The sequence below is a fragment of the Fundulus heteroclitus genome, chromosome 22 (genome assembly GCF_011125445.2).
Source record: "Fundulus heteroclitus isolate FHET01 chromosome 22, MU-UCD_Fhet_4.1, whole genome shotgun sequence".
NCBI lineage: Eukaryota > Metazoa > Chordata > Actinopteri > Cyprinodontiformes > Fundulidae > Fundulus > Fundulus heteroclitus.
In genome coordinates, this window is record NC_046382.1 from 15295961 (window position 1) to 15318128 (window position 22168).

Consider the following 22168-nt stretch of genomic DNA (forward strand, 5'->3'; position numbering starts at 1 on the left):
CTGAAATTCTTCACAGGAAAGTCTGGGATGTATTTCGTGGAGGACAACGCCGCCGATGCTCACGACAGCCAGGTGATTAGCTAAGTAGCGCTCTCTGTCCACCAGTGGATCGATGCTCTGCTGGCTCGCCCAAAACTTAATGTGTGTGTGTGTGTGCTTGAATAGATCCTTCAGGGGGAGACGGAGGCGCCCTCTTTCTCCTGGACGTACGAGGAGATCAAGGAGGTGCACAAGCGATGGTGGCAGCTGAGAGACAACGCAGTGGAGATATTTCTGACTAACGGCAGAACGTTGCTGTTAGCCTTCGACAACACTAAGGTGAGGCAAAAAACGTGATGGTGAAATAAAACTCCAAAGCTTGGATTTTTTTTTTTATTTCCCCCCCAAAAAAACAACACTTTCCTTCTTGTTTATTAATAAATATGAATACATAAGTATATATTAGTTATTAGGGTTACTCTTTGAGATGTGTATCGATCCCCAAATACTCGAGCGCCTTAGCTTAATTGACTTACAACACTGTTGCTTATCTGCCATTTGCTTGATAAGTAGGAACATATCATGTCACTGGAAAATAAGGCTCCAGCATCACCTTAATATGCATTTAGCATTTTGCCATGAACAACTTTATCACCAGATAAACCAGGCTGCCACAGATCTGGTTCCAAAAAAGGTGTTTTATATTAGCGCTGCAGCTCCTAGGCCCAATGTTTACTGAACATTTTTATGTTAAAGAATAACATAAATCCCAAAGATTTTTTTTGCAGATATGTTGTATAAATTGGGCCTTAAGGGTGCTATGTTTGTTACTGTGTAAATCTTGACATTTCCATGGCCTAAAACCATCTCAGTGCTGACCTCTATGGGCTTAAATGTGGCCACTGCAGTTGAATTTTCCTATTGGCTGAAACTGTGCAGCTTGGTAAATGTCTATATTACACCACCGTGTTCGGGTTTAAAACCATCTCACTCAGACCCTTGGCAAGTCAGGAGTTGGAATTAAATTAAATTAGTAACAAAGCTTATTAAAAAAAACCTTATCAACTAATAAATGAGCCTTTTAGCTATCTAAGATACAAGAAGGTTCCCTGTTAAGTGTATTAGCCTCATGTAATGTTACATTCGATGCTAACACTTTGCTTAGATTACCCGTTAGTATGTCAGATTGGCAAGTTTGGCTCCAAGATCATCTCTGTAGATCCTTATGCAAAACATCCACTGCTCTTGCCTTAAGCCTGCATGGTCTAGTAATCCTTCAGTCTGGGTTTGACTAGTCTGTAACTATTGCCCCATTTCCACTACCCTTGTTAAACCGATCCACGCCGAGCTCAGACCGAGCTTGGATCAGTTAAGCGTGCCGAGCTTGGTTCTGACAACCGTTTACACATCATGCTATCTCGGTTCTTTGGTTCCTCCTCGCCTCCTAGTGGCGATCTACGGTACTACTGCTCTCTGGGATTGAAGGAGGAAATCAAGAAAATCAAAATGGCGGCGCCCGTAACATTCAGGAAGTTATGCTTGGTTATAATTGCTTTTTGCGGAGAGTCAGGCGAAGAAGGCAACCTTTGGTAAATTTACTTGACGGAGTTGGCTTTTGGGAAGTGGCTAAGACAAACAAACGTCTAATAAGGATTTACAGACGCAGGAAATAAGCGACAGACGCTGAGGTTCATCATACTGCTAAGCAGAATCATCACTGGAAAGGAAGCTAGTATTTTTATGAATGTCTGAAATCGCAAAACTAGTCAGCTGACTGTAAGGAGGTGAGGCGGTCTGCCCATGCGCTCTTTTTTATCAGAGAACCGAGCCAGGGAAAAACCGGGCCGAACAAACCCATTGAACTGGTCTAGATTTAGCGCGGTCCGGTTCTGTCTGGCACGGTGCAGTTCAGTTTGTGATCCATTTGCACTCGAAAGTTATCTCAGTTACCGAGCTCGGACCGGTCTCGGTAACTGGGTAGTGTAAACGGGGTATATTTTACACTTCAAACCTAGTGTTGTAGTTCTCATGAGAGTTTTTATTGACACAAGCTTGTGATATCCATCTATTCAGAACCCAAAAGCATTAAAACTGAACATTTTCAATGTTGTCATGCTCTACCATGGTTGTCTGCAAATGCTGATTTCTTGAATGCTGGTCATTTGTTTGGGTCGCTTGATTTCAAACCAGCGGATGTGTCTCCTGGCTTTAGTTCAGGGATGACGTCTACCACAACATCCTGACCTCTGACCTTCCCAACCTGCTGGAGCACGGGAACATCTCGGCGCTCACTCAGCTGTGGGGCTCCGGTCAGATCACAAACTTTGAGTACCTCACCCATCTGAACAAGCACGCCGGACGCTCGTTCAACGACCTCATGCAGTACCCGGTGTTCCCCTTCATCCTGAGCGACTACATCAGCGAAACCATCGACCTGCAGGACACAAACATCTACAGGTCAGTGCTGAATATCTACGCCTTGCTCAACGGTCCCTGTCCATGAGATACCCGCATATTTCATTGAACTCAAGCGTCTCGGTCCACATACTGCCACCTACTGGCCAGCCAGTGCAAGTTCATGAAATATTTCTCCACTTTGTGTAGAAAAACATCCAAGTGACATCAGTTAAGAGCTCATATCATTTTTAAAGTGCATGTTTTTTTGGTGGGAGGAGTTTGTTCATTATTGCGGACGTCATGCATCACCGGCTCTTCACATGGGTTCATGTCCAATAAAGCGTTGAAAACCAACATCCTGAGTAGGGCTGGGCAATATATCGAGATTTTAAAAAATATATATTTTTTTCTTTTCTTTTTTTTTATATTGTTTAAATTGAAATGATCTATGCTGTGTTGGAATTACGGGTGGTGGTCATATAATTAGAATATCATGAAAAGTTGTTTTTTTTCTGTAATTCCATTCAAAAAGTGAAATTTGTATGTATTATTCATTCATTACACCCAGACTGACATTTTTCAATTTTTTATTTCTTTTAATTTTGATGATTATAACTGACAGCTAATGAAAAAACAAAACAAATTCAGTATCTGAAAAAAATAGAATATTGGGAAAAGGTCCAAGAATAAAGATACCTGGTGTCACACTCTAATCAGCTAATTGACGAAGAAGAGAAAGACACAACAGGTCATTGCTAAAGAGGCTGGCTGTTCACAGAGTTCTGTGTTCAAGCACATTATTGGAGGCGAGGAGAAGGGAAATATGCGGTAGAAAAAAAGTGTCCAAGCAACAGGGATGACCTGGAGAGGATTGTGGGGAAAAAAAAAGACATTCAAAAATGTGGAGGAGGTTCACAAAGAGAGAACTGCTGCTGGAGTCAGAGCTTCAAGAAGCACCAGACAGACGTCTGCTGGACCTGATTTCAGCTGCAGCAGTCCTGGTGTTGAGCCACTCCTGTACAAGAGACGGCGTCAGCAGCGTCTCTCCTGGGATAAAGACAAGAAGGACTGGACTGCTGCTGAGTGGTCCAACATTATGTCCTCTGATGAAAGTAAATTCTGCATTTCGTTTGGAAATCAACGTCCCTGAGTCTGGAGGAAGAGAAGAGGCACAGAATCGACGTTGTTTGAGGTCCACTGGAAAGTTTCCACAGTCAGTGATGGTTTGGGTGCCACACTGCACAAACGGAACTAAAAATAAGTAAAATATTCTTGAAATTGGTGTATTTATCCTTTATTTGAGCATGTAAATAAGATTATCTGCCAATGGAATTAATATTTTTTACCCCTAAAATAAGACAATTAGGTAAACTACACTTGAAATAAGATGATCGAGATGGGTTGTTCCTATTTTAAGTGTAAAAATCTTATTCCATTGGCAAATAATCTTACTTACCTGCTAAATCAAGGAAAAATACACTAATTTAAAGAAAATCTTTCTTATTTTTAGTTGTATTTTTGCAGTGCAGGTCATCTGCTGGTGGTTGTCCATTTTGTTTTCTGAGGTCAGAGGTAAATGCAGCCGTCTACCAGGAAGTTTTAGAGAACTTGATGCTCCCTGCTGATGACCAACTTTATGGAGAAGCAGATTTAATTTATCTAACAGGACTTGGCGCCTGCACACAGCGCCAAAGCTACCAGTTCCTGGTTTAAGGTCCATGGTGTCCCTGTTCTTAATTGGCTAGAAACTCGCCTGACCTTAAACCCAGAGAAAATCTACATGCTATTGTGAAGAGGAAGATGCGATATGCCAGACCTAACAATGCAGAAGAGCTGAAGGCCATTATCAGAGCAACACCTGAGCAGCGCCACAGACTCCATGCCACGCCGCATTGCTGCAGTAATCCAGGGAAAAGGAGCATTGAGTGCTGAGCATGCTCATCCTTTGCATGGTCATACTTCTCAGTTGGCCTTCATTAATGGAAATCTATTTTTTTGGTATTGGTCTTAAGTAATATTCTAAATTTCAGAGAGACTGAATTTGGGGTTTTCATTAACTGTCAGTTACAGTCGTCAAAATGAAAAGAAAAAAACACTTGAAATATCTCAGTCTGTGTGTAATGAATGAATAAAAGGTTTCACTTTTTGAATGGAATTGCTAAAAGAAATCCACTTTTTCATGATAGTCTAATTATATGACCAGCACCTGCATACTTTTATCTATTCCAGTAGCTAATTTTTCAGCTGTTTGTTAAAAAAAAATGTGCCAGTGAGATATTTGGGATAAAGCTTTGATTGAGAGATGCCTTTTTATAATTACTATATGAAAAGAAGAATATATTGAGATACATATCATATATCATCAGCATTCAGCCTAAAAATATCAAGATATTATTTTTGGTTCATAATCCTGACTGTGGTTACCATAATTCAATCATACATAATGATGCAGCAATCCGTCTTAAACATTTTAAATGGTTCATTCTGATTGGTTATGTTTGCGTTTATCTGTTTCAAACGTTAAAAAGATAAAATTATTTTGTACGCTGAGCTTGATAAAGATGTTCACACATGTGCAGCAGCCTGGGAGTTATTTATGGGTTTTAGTTCAGCTTTTAATTGTATGCAAATGCACTCATTAGTCTAAAGGCTCTAAAGCAACATCATTCACTGGATACAGGTTTTTTTTTTTTCACAACAATCGACCACAGAGGGTACGATTGTTGTGCTTTGTGCTGTTTTTTATGTTTTTAACCACCAAAGGAACACTCCACAAATATGTTTACAGTAGATATTGTTGTTGTTGTTGTTGTTATTGTTCATTATTACTGGTTAAGGGCATTTCAGCTTATGTGATTCATTGCAGAAATTTTCATTTGCAGGAATTTAAGCAAACCCATTGCAGTTCAGTCAAAAGAAAAAGAGGACCGCTACGTTGATAACTACAGGGTAAGGCTTTGTGCATGCCCTAAAAAAAAAAAAAAAAAAAAGGTGTTTTCACTGGAGTATGCAGGATGTCTTTAAATGTTGTGTTTCCTGTACAGTACCTGGAGGAAGAGTACAAAAAGGGCATTCGTGAGGACGACCCCATGCCTCCCGTCCAGCCTTACCACTACGGCTCGCACTACTCCAACAGCGGCACGGTTCTGCACTTCCTGGTCCGAATGCCTCCGTTCACCAAGATGTTCCTGGCCTACCAGGGTTAGTCGTGAATTAAACTTTTCTAAACTTTAACAGGAAAAAGGAAGACTCCAAAAAAAAGAAGAGCAGAGGTTCATTACGCCGCTCTTATAGTATATGACAAACATTGCATTTTATTGTCGGGTTGGCTGTGATGTGAAAACACACTGCAAAAACGGATCTAAAAATAAGTAAAATGTTGTTAAAGTTGTGGATTTATCCTTGATTTGAGCAGGTAAATAATATTATCTGCCAATGGAATGAGTATTTTGACCCCTAAAATAAGATATTTAGACATCCTGTACTTGATATAAGATGATGGAGATGAATTGTTCCTATTTTAAGTGCAAAAATCTTATTCCATTGGCAAATCATCTTATTTACCTGCTCAAATCAAGGACAAATACACTTATTTAAAAACATATTTTACTTATTTATAGTTCCAGTTTTGCAGTGCATAACAAATGTTTTTCCACTTTAAATGTGACATCTATCCCAAAACGGCTCAAGTAAAAAAAAAAATAATAATCTGATGGGGTGTTAAACATTTAAACACAGTTTAACTAATACTTTAATACCTTTTGATTCGGTTTTAACATCAATGGTTCTTGAGTTCACTTCTAACAATAATTATATTGCGTTTGGAAAACCTGAAGTCCTTGTCGGATCATCTGGAATTTGCTCGCTTGCTTCCTTCGGTTAAAACCAGAGTTTGCAGAAAGTTTACAGAAAATCAAGTGAAAAGTCATTAGAAAGGTGAAGGCCGGGGGAAGAGTAGAAAAAATCCCCAGCATTGTACATCTAGAGCTCCTCTTCAGGTCGGAGGAAGAAGGCTCCCCTTAGAATCTGATAGATATGGAAGAAAGACTTGGAAAGTTTTGCTAAAATGAGATGAGCTGCTTGTACACTGCAAAAATGGATCTAAAAATAAGTAAAATGTTCTTAAAGTTAGTGTATTTGTCCTTGATTTGAGCAGGTAAATAAGATAATTAGACATCCTGCAGTTGAAATAAGATGATGGAGATGAATTGTTCCTATTTTAAGAGCACAAATCCTATTCCATTGGCAAATCATTCTTATTTACCTGCTCATTTCAAGGAATAATACACTAACTTTAAGAACATTTGACTTATTTTTAGTTCCGTTTTTGCAGTGTAGGCTCCACACCAAAGAAAACTGAACGCTGAACTTGGTTCTAAGGCGCTTCAATTAAAGCCTAGGAACAGTTAGACCATCTGGTTATTAGCATTTGAGTTTTATTTTTTAAGAAATAATATGTCTGCCTATGGCTGAACAATTAATTGCATTTGCAATACAATCACAATTTTAAAAAACACAATTTCCAAATCGTAGGGGTCTGCAATTTTTGGCTATGTAACAATTAATGCCTAAGACGCGTCCTTTAGGTGTCGGTAATTAAAGTCTTTAAAGTGGGTTTGCCTCCACATGGAAGAGAGTTGCAGAAGTGAGATAATCTAATTGTAATATTTGTTTTAGAGTTTATATAATCAATACTTTTTTTACAAGAAACTTTCAGGAATATAACCATGGCGTTAAGCAGCGGTCACACTGTTTATTACATAGACTTGTTTGTTGGTTGCACTTTATGTTCAACAAGGATTGATGTCCAACTGAATAAAAAGCTATTCTCTTAAAAGCTATTCTCTTGAATAATAATATCCAGATTTATAAATATTGTTAAATTTTGTGTTTTTAAATAACTATTGTTTACAAACATCTTTATCTAGAGGCCATTTTTGTTTCTTGTGGTTAACGCAGAGAAAAGTCTAAATTAAATTGCAATCGCAATTATTTTTGTATAGAGAAGAGTAGAATACTGTCCTTCTCTTGTTATCACTATAAAAGATCATTTTATCTTTAAGCTTTTCTCCAATCAACCTTTTTTTTTTTATTATTTTTGTTTAGTTTTTTTGATCATCTCTCCCTCTTCTATGATCTTCCGATGCATCTTTTCATGCGATTGCAAATGTATTCAGGAAGGCGGCGGGTTCAAACATCATGAAAGGAGGTGTTTTCAAGCAGCGGGTTGAATGTGAATTTCTATTTTCTTTGACCTCGATTAGATCAGAGCTTTGATATCCCGGACCGGACGTTTCACTCCATGAACACCACGTGGCGGCTGTCCTCCTACGAGTCCATGACCGACGTGAAGGAGCTCATCCCGGAGTTTTTCTACCTCCCTGAATTCCTGGTCAACAGGGAAGGTGCTCATTTTTCTTTTATTACTGCTTAGCGACCGTTGGTGCCTGCGTCCGTTTTGCGTTTATCTCCTGCCTTCGCGCTTTTGTTTGTGACGCCGCAGGCTTCGACTTCGGGGTTCGTCAGAACGGCGAGAGGGTGAACCACGTGAATTTGCCTCCGTGGGCTCGCAACGACCCGCGCCTTTTCATCCTGATCCACCGGCAAGCCCTGGAGTCCGAGCACGTCTCCCAGACGCTGTGCCAGTGGATCGACCTGGTGTTCGGGCTCAAGCAGAAGGGCAAAGCGGCTGTCCAGGCCATTAACGTCTTCCACCCGGCTGTAAGCGAGCGCCGACTGTCACGCACAGCGTTAGAATCCTCCGACTGTGCTGCTCACTCCGGCTCCACGTGTTCGTTCCCCACAGACTTATTTTGGCATGGACGTCTCGGCTGTGGAGGACCCGGTGCAGCGGCGGGCCCTGGAGACGATGATCAAAACGTACGGCCAGACGCCCAGGCAGCTCTTCAACGCCACTCACACCAGCAGGACCGCCCCTAAGCTCATGGAGGGGGAGCTCCCGGCAGCCATGGGGCTCCTGGTGCAGCTCGCCTTCAGAGAAACACGAGAACACGCCAAGGAAATCGTCTGTCCGGTGAGCTTCCCTACGCCGGGGTCTCTGTGCAACCACAGATGTGAAAACGTTTTGCCGACCGACAAAAGTCATGCAAAACTGTTAAGTAGCAGGAAAATGATGCCTTGCTTTCATAAATATTTACAAAGAAAATCTGAAAAGTGCGGCGTGCACTTGGATTTATCGCCTTTACTGTGGCGCCACATAAACTAGTGCGGCTAAATGCTTTCTGCACACTGCAAAAACGGATCTAAAAATAAGTAAAATGTTCTTAAAATTAGTGTTTCTGTCCTAGATATGAGCATGTAAATAAGATTATCTGCCAATGGAATGAGTATTTTGACCCCTAAAATAAGATAATTAGATATACTGCACTTGAAATAAGATGATGGTGATGAATTGTTCTGATTTTAAGTGCAAAAATCTTATTCTGTTGGCAGACCATCTTATTTACCTGCTCAAATCAAGGAAAAATGCATTCATTTTAAGAACATTTTACTTATTTTTAGTTAGTTTTTGCAGTGCAGATGTGAAAACGTTTTGCCGACCAACAAAAGTCATGCAAAACTGTTAAGTAGCAGGAAAATGATGCCTTGCTTTCACAAATATTTACAAAGAAAATCTGAAAAGTGCGGCGTGCACTTGGATCTATTGCCTTTACTGTGGCGCCACATAAACTAGTGCGGCTAAATGCTTTCTGCACACTGCAAAAACGGATCTAAAAATAAGTAAAATGTTCTTAAAATTAGTGTTTCTGTCCTAGATTTGAGCAGGTAAATAAGATTATCTGCCAATGGAATGAGTATTTTGACCCCTAAAATAAGATAATTAGACATCCTGCACTTGAAATAAGATGATGGAGATGAATTGTTCTGATTTTAAGTGCAAAAATCTTATTCTGTTGGCAGACCATCTTATTTACCTGCTCAAATCAAGGAAAAATGCATTCATTTTAAGAACATTTTACTTATTTTTAGTTAGTTTTTGCAGTGCAGATGTGAAAACGTTTTGCCGACCGACAAAAGTCATGCAAAACTGTTAAGTAGCAGGAAAATGATACGTTGCTTTCACAAATATTTACAAAGAAAATCTGAAAAGTGTGGCGTGCACTTGGATTTATCGCCTTTACTGTGGCGGCACATAATTTAAACTAGTGCGGCTAATTGCTTTCTGCAGTCACCTAAAGGAAAAAGGAAACTAAAAGTAGGTAAAATCCTCTTGAAATTAGTGTATTTTTTCATTGATTTGAGCTGGTAAATCAGACTATTTGCCAGTGGAATAAGATTTTTGCACTTGAAATAAAATGATGGAGATGAATTGTTCTCATTTTAAGTGGAGGATGTCTAATTATCTTATTTTAAGGAATTGAAATTCTCATTCCATTGGCAAATAGTGTTATTTAACTGCTGAAATCAAGGAAAAATATACATATTTTAAGAAAAATGTACTTGCTTTTAGTTCCCTTTTTGCAGTGTACAGCTGAGAGTAATTTTATCGAATAGTAGTATAAATCCAGATGTTCTGTTTGAGACCATTAGGGAGAAAAAACAGACCGAGCAACGCAGGGATAACGTAAAGAAATTAAACGCTGGTATGGCTACCATGCAGACTTTAGGTCAAGTGGCCGAATTAGCTCCTCGGCATGCTGCAAAAACCCAACTAAAAATAACTTGTGTTTTCTTGGAATGAGTGTCCTCAATTTAAGCAGGTAAATAAGATGATTTGCCAGTGGAATGAGTATTTTGACCCCTAAAATAAGTTAATTAGATAAACTGCACTTGAAATAAGATGATGGAGATGAGTTGTTCCTATTTTAAGTGCAAAAATCTTATTCTATTGGCAGATCATCTTATTAACCTACTCAAATCAAGGACAAATACACAAATTTTAAGAACATTTTACTTATTTTTAGTTCTGTTTTTGCAGTGCAGTCACCTAATTACAGCTGAGAGTAATTTTATCGGTTAGTAGTATAAATCCAGATGTTCTGTTTGAGACCATTAGGGGGAAAAAACAGACGTCTTCAGGGATAACATAAAGAAATTAAATGCTGGTATAGCTACCATGCAGACTTTTAGGCCCATCCCTGCTCCAACACGCCCGAATCAAGTGGCCGAATTAGCTCCTCGACATGCACTGCAAAAACGGAACTTAAAAACTCACATTTTATTGAAATGAGTGTAGTTGTCCTCAATTTGAGCACGTAAATTGGATGATTTGCCAGTGGAATGAGTATGTTGACCCCTAAAATAAGTTAATTAGATAAACTGCACTTGAAATAAGATGATGGAGATGAGTTGTTTCTATTTTATGTGCAAAAAGTCTCATTCCATTGGCAGATAAGCTTATTTACCTGCTCAAATCAAGGACAAATCCACTTATTTTAAGAACATTTTACATAGTTTTTGTTACATTTTTGCATTGTGCAGTCAGGTTCTCCAGAGTCCTGATTATTTGACTCATCGGACCACACCGGACCTCGAGAACTGGATTTTTGGTGCTTTTCCACAAAGAATAATGCATAGAAATTAGTAAAGAATATCAATAAAACAACTTTAACTTGTTCAATGTGTAAAACACCGGTGGTTGTGAATACCTTCCACCTACGAAACGATTTGATGCTCACCTGCCGGTTTCCTGCTCCACAGAGCCCGCTGCCCTGGATCAAAGGCCTGAAGTGGGGCGAGTACGTGGGCTCGCCCTCCGCTCCCGACCCGGTGGTGTGCTTCAGCCAGCCGCACGGAGAGCGCTTCGGATCCCTGCTGGCCCTGCCGACTCGAGCCATCTGCGGTCTGTCTCGTAACTTCTGCCTCATGATGATCTACAGCAAGGAGCAGGGTAAGGAAGACCGGTCCACACGCGGCCCCGCTGCCCTGCACAGACGCGCGTTGGGATGCACCGACGGGCCTCCTTCTCTCTCCTCCTCAGGCGTGCGGAGCATGCACAGCACAGATATCCAGTGGTCGGCCATCTTGAGCTGGGGCTACGCCGACAACATCCTAAGGCTGAAGAGCAAGCAGAGCGAGCCGCCCATCAACTTCATTCAGTGCTCACAACTTCACCAGGTAAACACCAGCGTAAAAATAATCATCAGCTTAATTCAGGCGTAGAGGAATAGCGGCTGCTGCCATGTCGTCTTTTTTTGTTTGTCATCAGATTGTAGGCAAGCACATAAATCTGCAGGCACCTTTATTATTGAGAGAATCATGACACACTGCAAAAAGGGAACTAAAAGTAAGTAAAATTTTCTAAAAATTAGTGTATTTTTCATTGATTTGAGCAGGTAAATAAGACAATTTGCCAATGGGATTAGTAGTTCTACCCCTAAAATGAGATAATTAGATATTCTGCACTTGAAAAATGAGGATGGAGATGAATTTTTCCTACTTTAAGTGCAAAAATCTTATTCCATTGGCAAATAATCATATTTACCTGCTCAAATCAAGGAAAAATGCACTCACCTCAAGAAAAATTTACTTAATTTTAGTTCCCTTTTTGCAGTGCAGTAGTATCAATAATGATACTAAAACCTAGAATAGTGTAAAAACTGATCATTTATAAATTCAGTCATTTATTTACCGTCTATGTGTAATTGCATTACACATAGACGGTCATTACACATAGGGGATGAAATATTTCAAGCCTTTGTTTCTTTTAATACCAATGAATTATATCTTACAGGTCACAAAAACCCCAAATTGAGTGCCTGAGAAAATTGGAATATTACATAAGATCAAATTAAAAAAAGGGGATATTTTAAACAGACATTTTGGCTTCTGAAAAGCGTCCATTTATATGATCTTAGTAACAGGTTGGGGCTCCTTTTGCATGACTTACTGCTGATGAGCCTGAGAAGCCCAGGTAGCTTGGATAGCAGCGTTCAGACCATCTGCATTGTTGGTTCTGGTGTCTCTCATCTTTCTCTTAACGGTTCTCCATAGGTTCTCTGTGGCGTTCAGGTCGGGCCAGTTTGCTGGCCGGTCGAGTACCTTGGAGCAGCTTTTGGTGTTCTGCAGTAGTTTTCAGCTGATTGAGATCTGTTACTGTAGCAGCAGAATAAGAGCGGTGACAGATTTGATGGCCGCATTTCTCTCTCTTGCAAGCGAGAGAAACGTGTAGCTTTATTCTTTCAGTCAGCTGACTCAGAACATAAGATTGGGGGGGGGGGGGGGGGGACTTAACAGGTCAACATTTTCATCATTTAATGAAATTAATTTTAATTTCATTAAGTAAGCCAAAGAGCCAATTGTGGCTCTGGAACTGCAGGTTGCAGATCCCTGATCTTTTCTCAATACAGCGGGAGCTTAACGTGAAACAGCTTAATTTTTAGTTATTGTTATTTGTTTTAATATTTATTTTTTAATAATTTTGTTATTTTATTATTGGGTAAAAACATAAACGAAAAAAATACAATACAGTCACGGTATCTTTGTCAGCATTTATCATCCTAAGAAATTTAATATCATGTCTTTTGTACAGGGGCCAGGAACAGTTCTACAGGGGCACAGGCCCCTGTTGGCCCCTGTCTAGAACCGCCCCTGTATAACAATGATTGCTCGTGCCTCGTTAGGAGCTTTTGAGTAATGTTAAAAGGTTTTCACAGGTGGGAGTTGACCATTGACCAATTCCCCCCCCCCCCCCCTTTTTTTTTGGTCTTAAGTTTTCAAGAGCCAAAGCTGAAGGTGTAAAGAATCACCCTAGGAAGAACATGCCACTCACAATATGGCAGCTGCACTAGCGCACTGCTGTCATAAGGCGACACAACCAGTGTAGTTGTCCAACTTTCTCTTTTACGCCACAGACCAGGAGTTTTCTCACTTCCTTTGTCCAAATGCACCCCCCCCCCCTCCCCACCCTCCTCCTCCTCTCCTTCTCCTCCAGGTGACCAGCTGCGCCTGGGTGCCCGATGGCTGCCAGCTATTTACGGGCAGCAAGTGTGGAGTCATCACCGCCTACAGCAACCGTTTCACCAGCACCACAGTAGGTTTCCATGGCAATGTTCCCCACTAACCTTCCTCCTCCGCACAAACGCCCATTACAGCCACCCACCCACCCACACCCCCTCCTCCCCCTCCTCGCTTTAGACAGCCTCGCCATGCTCAAAACGCTCAGCTTCATTAGTCACATCACAGCTGCCCTTGAAACCCATTTCCAGCGAGTTCAGAAGTGGGATCGGGGGTGCAGGAGTTCACCCGTCAGAGAGGCCTTCAGACCAGCGTTAGCCCCCGATGCCGCGTGGAGATTTCCTGCCTCAATATGTCTGAGGGGCTTTGCAGCGCTAGATCACGTGCGGAGCCTTGTTGAATTTTGATTAATGGGGTTCTTTTATCAGGGAAGAGGTAAAAAGCTCCACACGAGAGTCTGCACTGCAAAAAGAGAACTAAAAATAAGTAAAATTTTCTTGAAATAAATGTATTTCAACCTGGATTTGAGCAGGTAAAAAAGATTATCTGCCAATGGAATGAGTATTTTTACCCCTAAAATAAGATAATTAGATATACTGCACTTGAAATTAGATGATGGAGATGAATTGTTCCTATTTTAAGTGTAAAAATCTTATTCCATTGGCAAATAATCTTATTTACCTGCCCAAATCAAAGAAAAATACTCTCATTTCAAGAAATATTGTCTTATTTTTAGCTTTATTTTTGCAGTGTAGTCCTCAACTGAGTTACAGATGCACTGCACGGCAAAAACTGATCTAGAAATAAGTCAAATGTTCTTAAAGTTAGTGTATTTGTCCTTGATTTGAGCAGGTAAATAAGATTATTTGCCAATGGAGTGAGTATTTTGACCCCTAAAATAAGATAATTAGACATCCTGCACTTGAAATAAGATGATGGAGATGAATTGTTCCTATTTTAAGTGCAAAAATCTTGTTCCATTGGCAAATCATCTTATTTACCTGCTCAAATCAAGGACAGATACACAAATTTTAAGAACATTTTACTTATTTTAAGTTCCGTTTTTGCAGTGTGTGATTTTGATCCAATCAACTGGTTCCCTTATATAGGAAATTTGTTGACCAATCTGTATAATCTGATTGAATTTGACTTTGGAAACTGCCTTGAGATGACATGTTTCATGAATTGGCGTTATATAAATAAAATTGAATTGAATTGAATTGATTTTTTGGAAAATTTCCTCTTTGTTGTATCAGCCATCGGAGATGGAGGTGGAGTCTCAGGTTCACCTGTACGGACACACGGGCGAAGTCACCAGCCTGTTTGTCTGCAAGCCCTACAGCATCCTGATTAGCGTCAGTGACGACGGCACCTGCATCCTCTGGGACCTCAACAGGTCAGCGTGGCGCTAAAAGTCAAAGTAAAAATAAAAGATTTCCAGGTTGTTTGTGTTCTTAACAGTTTTTTTTTGTTTTTGTTTTTTCAGACTCTGCTACGTGCAGAGCCTGACGGGTCACAAAAGCCCGGTGACGGCCGTCTCTGCGAGCGAGACCACAGGCGACATCGCCACCGTCTGTAACTCTGGTAAAGCCTGATTGCTCGCTGTGTCGCCGCTGCGCGTCGCAGACGTATCTTTGAGTCACGAGTTCTGCTTGTGTTTTCGTTCTGCGCACAGAGGGCGGCGGCAGCGACCTCCGTCTGTGGACGGTCAACGGAGACCTGATCGGCCACGTCCACTGCAGGGAGGCCATTTGCTCCGTGGCGTTCTCCAACCAGCCGGAGGGCGTGTCTGTCAACGTCATCGCTGGTGGTCTGGAGAACGGCGTCGTCAGGTAAAAATTTGTCAAATCTGCAGAAAACCAAAAAGAAACTTTAAAAAAAAATCCTATTTTATTGCAGTAGCTTAATCTTAATCTAACATCCCAATTTATTAATTTAACTCCTTTGAAAACACTTGCCAATTTTAATAATTGAATTCAAAGCAGATTTTGATGCACCAAAGTCAACATTTGAGTAACTAAGTACCACTGGATAGATGTTACTAAGAAATTAAAGTGTGTTTATTAAAATATGAACACTTTGTGTCGTACTTGACATTTTCAGTGGTATTATTTTTACCTTTCTGTAATAATTTTGCCCTAATTAAAAACTAAAATGTTCTATCTGCATCAGCCACCTGTGCTGGTGGACCAAATCTTTCTTGAAATGCAGCTGATTTATATATATATATATAATATAAATGTGTATATATATAAATGTGTGTGTATATATATATATATATATATATATATATATATATATATATATATATATATATAAATGTTTGTATATCTGCATATGTGGAGCGTGTAACGAAAGTAATTTCCCTTTAACTTTTATTAAAGTATCTATTAGTCAGTTCACGAGGGAGTGATCAGGGTCGTGTTCTCTGCGTCACGCTGCGCCCTCGCTCACCTGGTTACTTTGTTGAGTCTCTTGTCGTCATTGACGTATTAGGGAGAGAACACCGCCTAACTTCAATATTTACAGCTTTCTTACCAAAAGAACTGTGCAGTCGCAGCAGCAGATGCAATTCCTCTTCATGCACAACACTGGTGTGATTTCAACATCTGGCCAGAGGGGGCCAGATGTTTGGGGTTTTTTTTGGTTTAAATCGACACAATTTGTCATCATAGTGTCATTTTTCTCATGTAAATGGAAGAAAAAAACAATATCGCCTCCAAGAATCGGCCCTAAAAAAATCGGCACTGCGTATCGGGTATCGGTTTGCCTGATGTCAAAATAATTGGTATCGTATCAGCCTTAAAAAAAACCTGTATTGGTCGACCTCTACTGAGCACATTTATTCTGACGTGGGGACTGAGAGAGCAATGGAAAAAAAGGTTGATTTTCTGTCTGATAAACAACTCGTCTGTTAATATTTCTGAATGATGTGGATCATTTCCTTCCTCAAAGACCCGTTGATATCTTATTTTCAGTTTTCTGACAGAGGGCAGCAGATTTGTTTTAAATATCCTGGGATGTCAACAAGCTTTGGAGACTATTTCAAGAAGATTCCCAACAGCTTTGAATGAGAAACAGGCCCACAGCATCAGGGACCCTCCGCCGTACCGAACAGTGGGCCTGAGGAGCTTTTCCACATGTTTATCCTTCGTTTCATGCCAAACTTGGCAGAAGTGTTTGTTAGCTAAAAGCTTAAGCATCCTTTAAATTAGTTTGTACTCGAAGCACTAAATTAAACTGAGCGTCTTACGCACATCGCTCAGGCGACTGCTGCGATCAACGCGTTTGGTCGGTTCCCTAATGGCAGCGGCGTGATCTCACATCAAAGCTGCCCTGTCGACTCGTGTGATGTTAAAGGATAAAATGAGGGGCTTATTGGTTTATTTAGGGGGGGAAACTGTGGTCTGGTTCCAACTAAAGTCCTAGTAGAGTACAGAAAACACCTTTTCTTACATTTGTGATGGCAAATGGCTGATTGTGGTCGCTCCTAAGTAGCTCTTTAGCATGTAGTCAACGTCTAGACGTTATCAGGGCGGCGTGACGATTTCATACTAATATCCGTGTCCATCCTTGTTTGTCTCAGCTCCAGTTTTAAACGTGTGAAGTAATTGCTCTGACTGTGGATTGGGGCAGGTTTAGGTGAGAAGTGCTTTTTCTTGTAGCCATTACGAAGGCTAACACTCTTACTTAATTTGAATGGCATGTTCTCATGTCTTTCCCATTTTGAACAGTGGCTTTCTGAAGAGAAATTGTCCTCTGCGTCACATCCTACTCTTCTGCGGGGAAACAGGAAGTTGTGGATTAAAAATACAAGTTTAATTATGAATGAATTCATTCTTCGGGTGCATCGATTGTGTGCGTTCTTAGGGCTGCCGACAAATTAGGCTTTTTAAACAATTATTTCTTCTAAAGCGCTGAGTGTGAGATTATTCTACTGCAATGAAAGATTCATTTATTTATTTATTTATTTTATATTATTCTTTATTTTTAATTTAAAAAAACACCTAGATTTGTGTACCATCTAAATTATTATTATCATGCTTGCTCAGTATGAGGTATTGCTGCAAAGCCATGGACAATGCAGACGACTCTCACTGTGGCTCTACGCTTCCTCAGGAGTGAATGCTGCTTGTCGGGACTTTGATGCAATCAACTGGTTCCCTTATATAAGAAATTTTGGACCAATCTGTATAATCTGATTGAATTTTGACTTTGTAAAGTGCCTCGAGATGACATGTTTCATGAATTGGCGCTATATACACTGCAAAAAGGGAACTAAAAGTAGGTAAAATCCTCTTGAAATTAGTGTTTTTTTCTTTGATTTGAGCTGGTAAATCATTCGATCTGCCAATGGAATAAGCTTTTTGTACTTAAAATAAGACAAATTCATCTCTGTCATCTTATTTCAAGTGCAGGATGTCTAATTATCCTATTTTAGGGGTGGAAATTCTCATTCCATTGGCAAATATTCTTATTTAGCTGCTCAAATCAAGGAAAAATATACAAATTTTAAGAGAATTTTACTTACTTTTAGTTCCCTTTTTGCAGTGCAAATAAAATTGAATTGAAATTGAATTGAATTATTGTTAATATTATAGGACGCTCTTGTAAAAGAGATTTTTGTTTTTATCTCAATGAGACTTTTCCTGGTTAAATAAAATAAATGTAATATCTTGTAGGCTGTGGAGCACCTGGGATCTGAAACCAGTCAGAGAGATCACCTTCCCGAAGTCGAGCAAACCGATCATCAGGTAAGGATGGTAAATCTCTTTGGTCTGCCGTGACTTTCTTCATGAGCCTGTTGGCTGACCGTGTCTCCCGCTGGGCTCAGCCTGACGTACTCGTGCGACGGCCACCACCTCTACACGGCCAACAGCGACGGCACGGTGATGGCGTGGTGCCGGCGGGACCAGCAGCGCATGAAGCTGCCCATGTTCTACTCCTTCCTGAGCAGCTACGCGGCCGGCTGACCGCGCGTCTGACGTTTACTGCTGTCCACTTCTCTGCGAGGGGACCTCCTCTTCCTCCTCCTCCTCCTCCTCCTCCTCCTCCTGCTCCGCTCCGCACTGACAGGGAGGAAAAGGACGTGTCCGCATGGCCTCCACCTCCCTGAACCCGCTCTGACTTTGAATGACGCCGCCCCCCCCCCAGCGGAGCAGACTCCACCACACCCAGCATTAAGCAGTGAAGATGAAAAGAGTGTTATGTGTATATAGATATATATTTATAAAGCTAAATATTGGAGGTGCGGATGAATTTTGGGCTGCAACAGACACTTTTTTTCTTTTTCTTCCTGAGCTTAACATTCGTCTTAAACTCTTTGATTCCTCCTGTTTTCCTCTTCTTCTTTTATTTTTCTCCCCTCCTCTGACCCAGTCGTAACCGTTCCCCGGTAAGCTGCTATTGTCCGGGCAAAGCCGGAGCCACACAGTGTGAAGAAGAGCCCCCCCGTCTCTCACCTCGGCGGCGCCCGGGTCTCCCACGGCGCCCGCAGCTGACAGATTGGTGCAGGAGCTGAGCGAGCGGCGCGTGTCGTGCTGACGCGGCGGTTCCTCTCTTTGTGCCTGTCGCCGGGAGGCTTCATCATGCGGGGGGAGGGAGGGGGGGCCGCCGGCCCGGCTCTGGTCTGAACAGCGGTGTCACGGCCCCGCCTCGCCCCGCGTCCCAGCTATGAAGGGGGGGAACTGCAGGGGAGGTGGGCCGGGATGAATTGCACCTCGTGCCGCCTGTTGTTCCGTCCTCCTCCTGCATGCCAGGATGACGCTGACCTTAACGTTGTGAATGTGGACGTGACATTTGCAGTCACCAGCTCGTCGTCTTAACGCCTGCCTGGGCTGCACATGTCCTCTTGCATTTAGCAGGGCTTATATTTATGTATTTATTTAAAACTGTGGCTCGTGTGTCCCTACTCGTCATGGTTTTTTTTTTTGTTTGTTTTTTTTTTGTGTGTTTTCGCGCTGCATTTAACCGCTATATAAAAAAATAATAATAAATCCCACTTTAAGTCCTTTTTAAGAGTGCTCTGAAGCTCGGAGACGCAGCATTAAGGGCCTGTGGCTGGAGAAGAAGCAGAATATGGTTTACAGACACATGGTGGGGGGGGGGGGCTGGCCTGGCAGTGGAACGCATGCTATGATGACCGGGGGGGGGGGGGGGGAATACCGTGGTTTTATGATTTTTACAGCGAAATAAAACAAAAATTAATAACAAGATTTATTTGAATTTTATTTAAAACAGAAATGCTACAATTATTTCTTCTGCTGCTAAAACTGATATAGGTTCAAAATGAGTAGAGATGCATAAATCGATCAACCAGATGTTAAAATCAGATGTTTATTTATTTATTGTTTCGCTTTATGCATTAAATGCATCAAAACTAAGAGATCCAACCACCTTTAGTCTAGAAAACCTTCAACTATTTGGTAGCTAAACAAGAATCACACAAACTGATGAATAACGTTGTTGACTTAATCACCTCTAACAAAAAACAAATTTTTTTTTTTTATATTTTATGATCGTTAAAGTTTGAATTGATGATTTTTTTTTATGAGTAAAGTCAGATCCTAATGAAAACAGGAGATTAGTATTGGCCATGAAAGGCCTGTGAAGCGCATCTCTAATTCTGACATTTCACTGTTATAACATTTATTATTTTGATACAGACTTGAGGAAAAAAAGCAGAATAAACCACCCGATAAGTTCAGCAGTAATTTTGCAGCTGATCGTGGCGTAGAATATTGTACCTTTTAGCTGTTCTGCTCTTTGTCGAGCAACACGGCCGTCCAGAAAGCCGTTACCTCCTCAGTTAGTCGGGCTATCAGCTCAGGTGTAATCTGCAGTCAGCCGCCTAACGGATCCGTTACCGTAGTTTTAAAAGCAGAATAATAAGAGCGGCGGCAGATTTGACGGCCGCATTTCTCTCTCTTGCAAGCGAGAGAAACGTATAGCTTTATTCTTTCAGTCAGCTGACCTGCAGTGTGCAGCAACAGGCAGGGGAGGGGCTCTGTGGCACTTTTCTCTGACATCTCATTCAAACGCCTTTAAACCACTGGAACGCTGCGAAGGAAAGTTACTGCATTAACGTTTTTGATTAGCCCGTGCCTCGTTAGGAGCTTTTGAGTAATATTAAAAGGTTTTGACAGGTGGGAGTTTTAGACCAGTGGTGATGGGTAAGCGTCTCAGACCCGTATACACTACACCCATCCATGCAGGGAAGAGGAGACCAGCCTTTGAACCCTTACACCCGCCCGGAGGGTCCACACATCTTCTCTCTACATTCCCACCAAGCTGGCTGCACTTACAAGTTTGGCTCTTATAAAGCCAAATATTTGTCAGAAGCACTTTTTTTGTTTACCAGAGCAGCAGAATAATCTGCTCAGAATAATCTTAATGTGAGCAGGGGACTGATTCAGTGTTGAGTGAAATAAATACCAGGAAGCAATATCTCACACACAAAAAATGTCTTCTTTTTTTTTTTCTTTTTTTTTTTTAAAAGATATTTTGAAAACAGCTCCTGCGTCTGTGTTGCGTTCTGCATGAAGGAAAAAAATGTCTCACAGGTTGTCTTAGAGAAAGGGAAGTTTTCTTCGTTTATCCTCATTCTTTTGTCCCACTTTACCCGCCTGACTCTTGGGGGAAGGGTCTTGTTACTCTGTGTGTTTACTGTCTCCAATGCTTTTGTACAAACGGGTAGATAATTCCTGTACGACGCCTCCAAACGGACCTCCTCTTTGCATCCAAGAGTATTTTTTTTTTCCAGAAGGTTTCTAATCTGTTTTGTGAGAAAGTGGGGTCTAAAAAGACAACGTTTTATTTTTCTGTTAACTTAAGCTATGCATAATTTAGGATCATTGTCTTACTTTGTGTTTTGTTCTTGTGCAGACTGCTCCCAGAAGTCATCTTGTTTTTCTTTTTGTTTTATACATATGTGCTTGTTTGAATTGACAAACCAAGTGGTAAATATTATAAATATATATATATATATAAATATCTGAAGAAGTATGACTACACCTCTTGAGTTGTCTATTCCTTTGTGTGGAGAAATGCATGGGGCTTCTTTTTTTTCTGAAATGAATTGCACAAAACAGAGAAACTGGAACTAGAAAACTATCTACAGATTTACTGACAACACTCTCTTAATATTAATGAAAGAAAAATGTGTTTAAAAGCTATTGCAGAAGCATAATCTGACACTGAAATACCTTAGAAAGATCCAAGCTTTCATTAGTTTGTTTAGTAAGTGGGACTGGGCCCAGTTTAAGAGAAATTTCTTAAACTTGCGTAAATGTAATTTTGAAGTAGTCTACAGATTCTATGAATTTTTTTCGTAATAATTTTTATTATTACATGACAGCCCAATTTCTTTCAGCGACTGCGTTGGACAAGGAAGCGTATTTGTCACCATGCAGGTAGGATGGTTGAGAAAGAAGAAAAGAAAAACCTCCCTGATGGAGAACAGCTGCATCTTGACGTCTCTAAGCGTTGGACCCCCATCTACAGACCGGCGCATCGTTGTAGAGTGATGCCGGGTGGGAAAAGCCTCATAGAGTTTGTTAACCTCCTCTGGAACAATGCGCTGCGCTCCGATGAGGCGCAGCTTGAGTTTTCTGGCAGCAAACACTTCAGGTTGCGTCTGGCATCCCAGCCAATGTTGACTTGAGGGGCCCCTGCAGGTATGAAATAAATAATTGGCCCCAGACGGGATTATCTGCAGGTTGCGTAACGCAGCCATGTTAAGTGAATGGACACTACAAAAAGATTTGACTGGCAGATTTTATGCAGAACAACTCTTGGTAAAAGGTGGAACCCATTTTCTTGATTAGTCACACTTTATTTACTGCTTAGTAAAGCAAATTGCAAATCAGCCAATCAC

General features: G+C 40.9%; 1 protein-coding gene across 1 annotated transcript in view; it reads left to right on the forward strand.

Moving 5' to 3' along the window:
• Positions 1-21305, forward strand: part of lyst (lysosomal trafficking regulator) — a 116793-nt gene extending 95488 nt beyond the window's left edge. Inside the window, exons 38-53 of the mRNA XM_036126047.1 lie at positions 17-72; positions 166-318; positions 2192-2436; positions 5259-5325; positions 5421-5577; positions 7641-7781; positions 7880-8097; positions 8183-8410; positions 11038-11227; positions 11318-11454; positions 13271-13369; positions 14550-14689; positions 14780-14877; positions 14969-15125; positions 17976-18047; positions 18128-21305. Coding sequence (XP_035981940.1) covers positions 17-72; positions 166-318; positions 2192-2436; positions 5259-5325; positions 5421-5577; positions 7641-7781; positions 7880-8097; positions 8183-8410; positions 11038-11227; positions 11318-11454; positions 13271-13369; positions 14550-14689; positions 14780-14877; positions 14969-15125; positions 17976-18047; positions 18128-18266 — 2297 coding nt within the window. The 3' untranslated portion in view covers positions 18267-21305. The remainder of the gene's footprint in view (positions 1-16; positions 73-165; positions 319-2191; positions 2437-5258; positions 5326-5420; positions 5578-7640; positions 7782-7879; positions 8098-8182; positions 8411-11037; positions 11228-11317; positions 11455-13270; positions 13370-14549; positions 14690-14779; positions 14878-14968; positions 15126-17975; positions 18048-18127) is intronic.
• Positions 21306-22168: the final 863 nt, after the last annotated feature.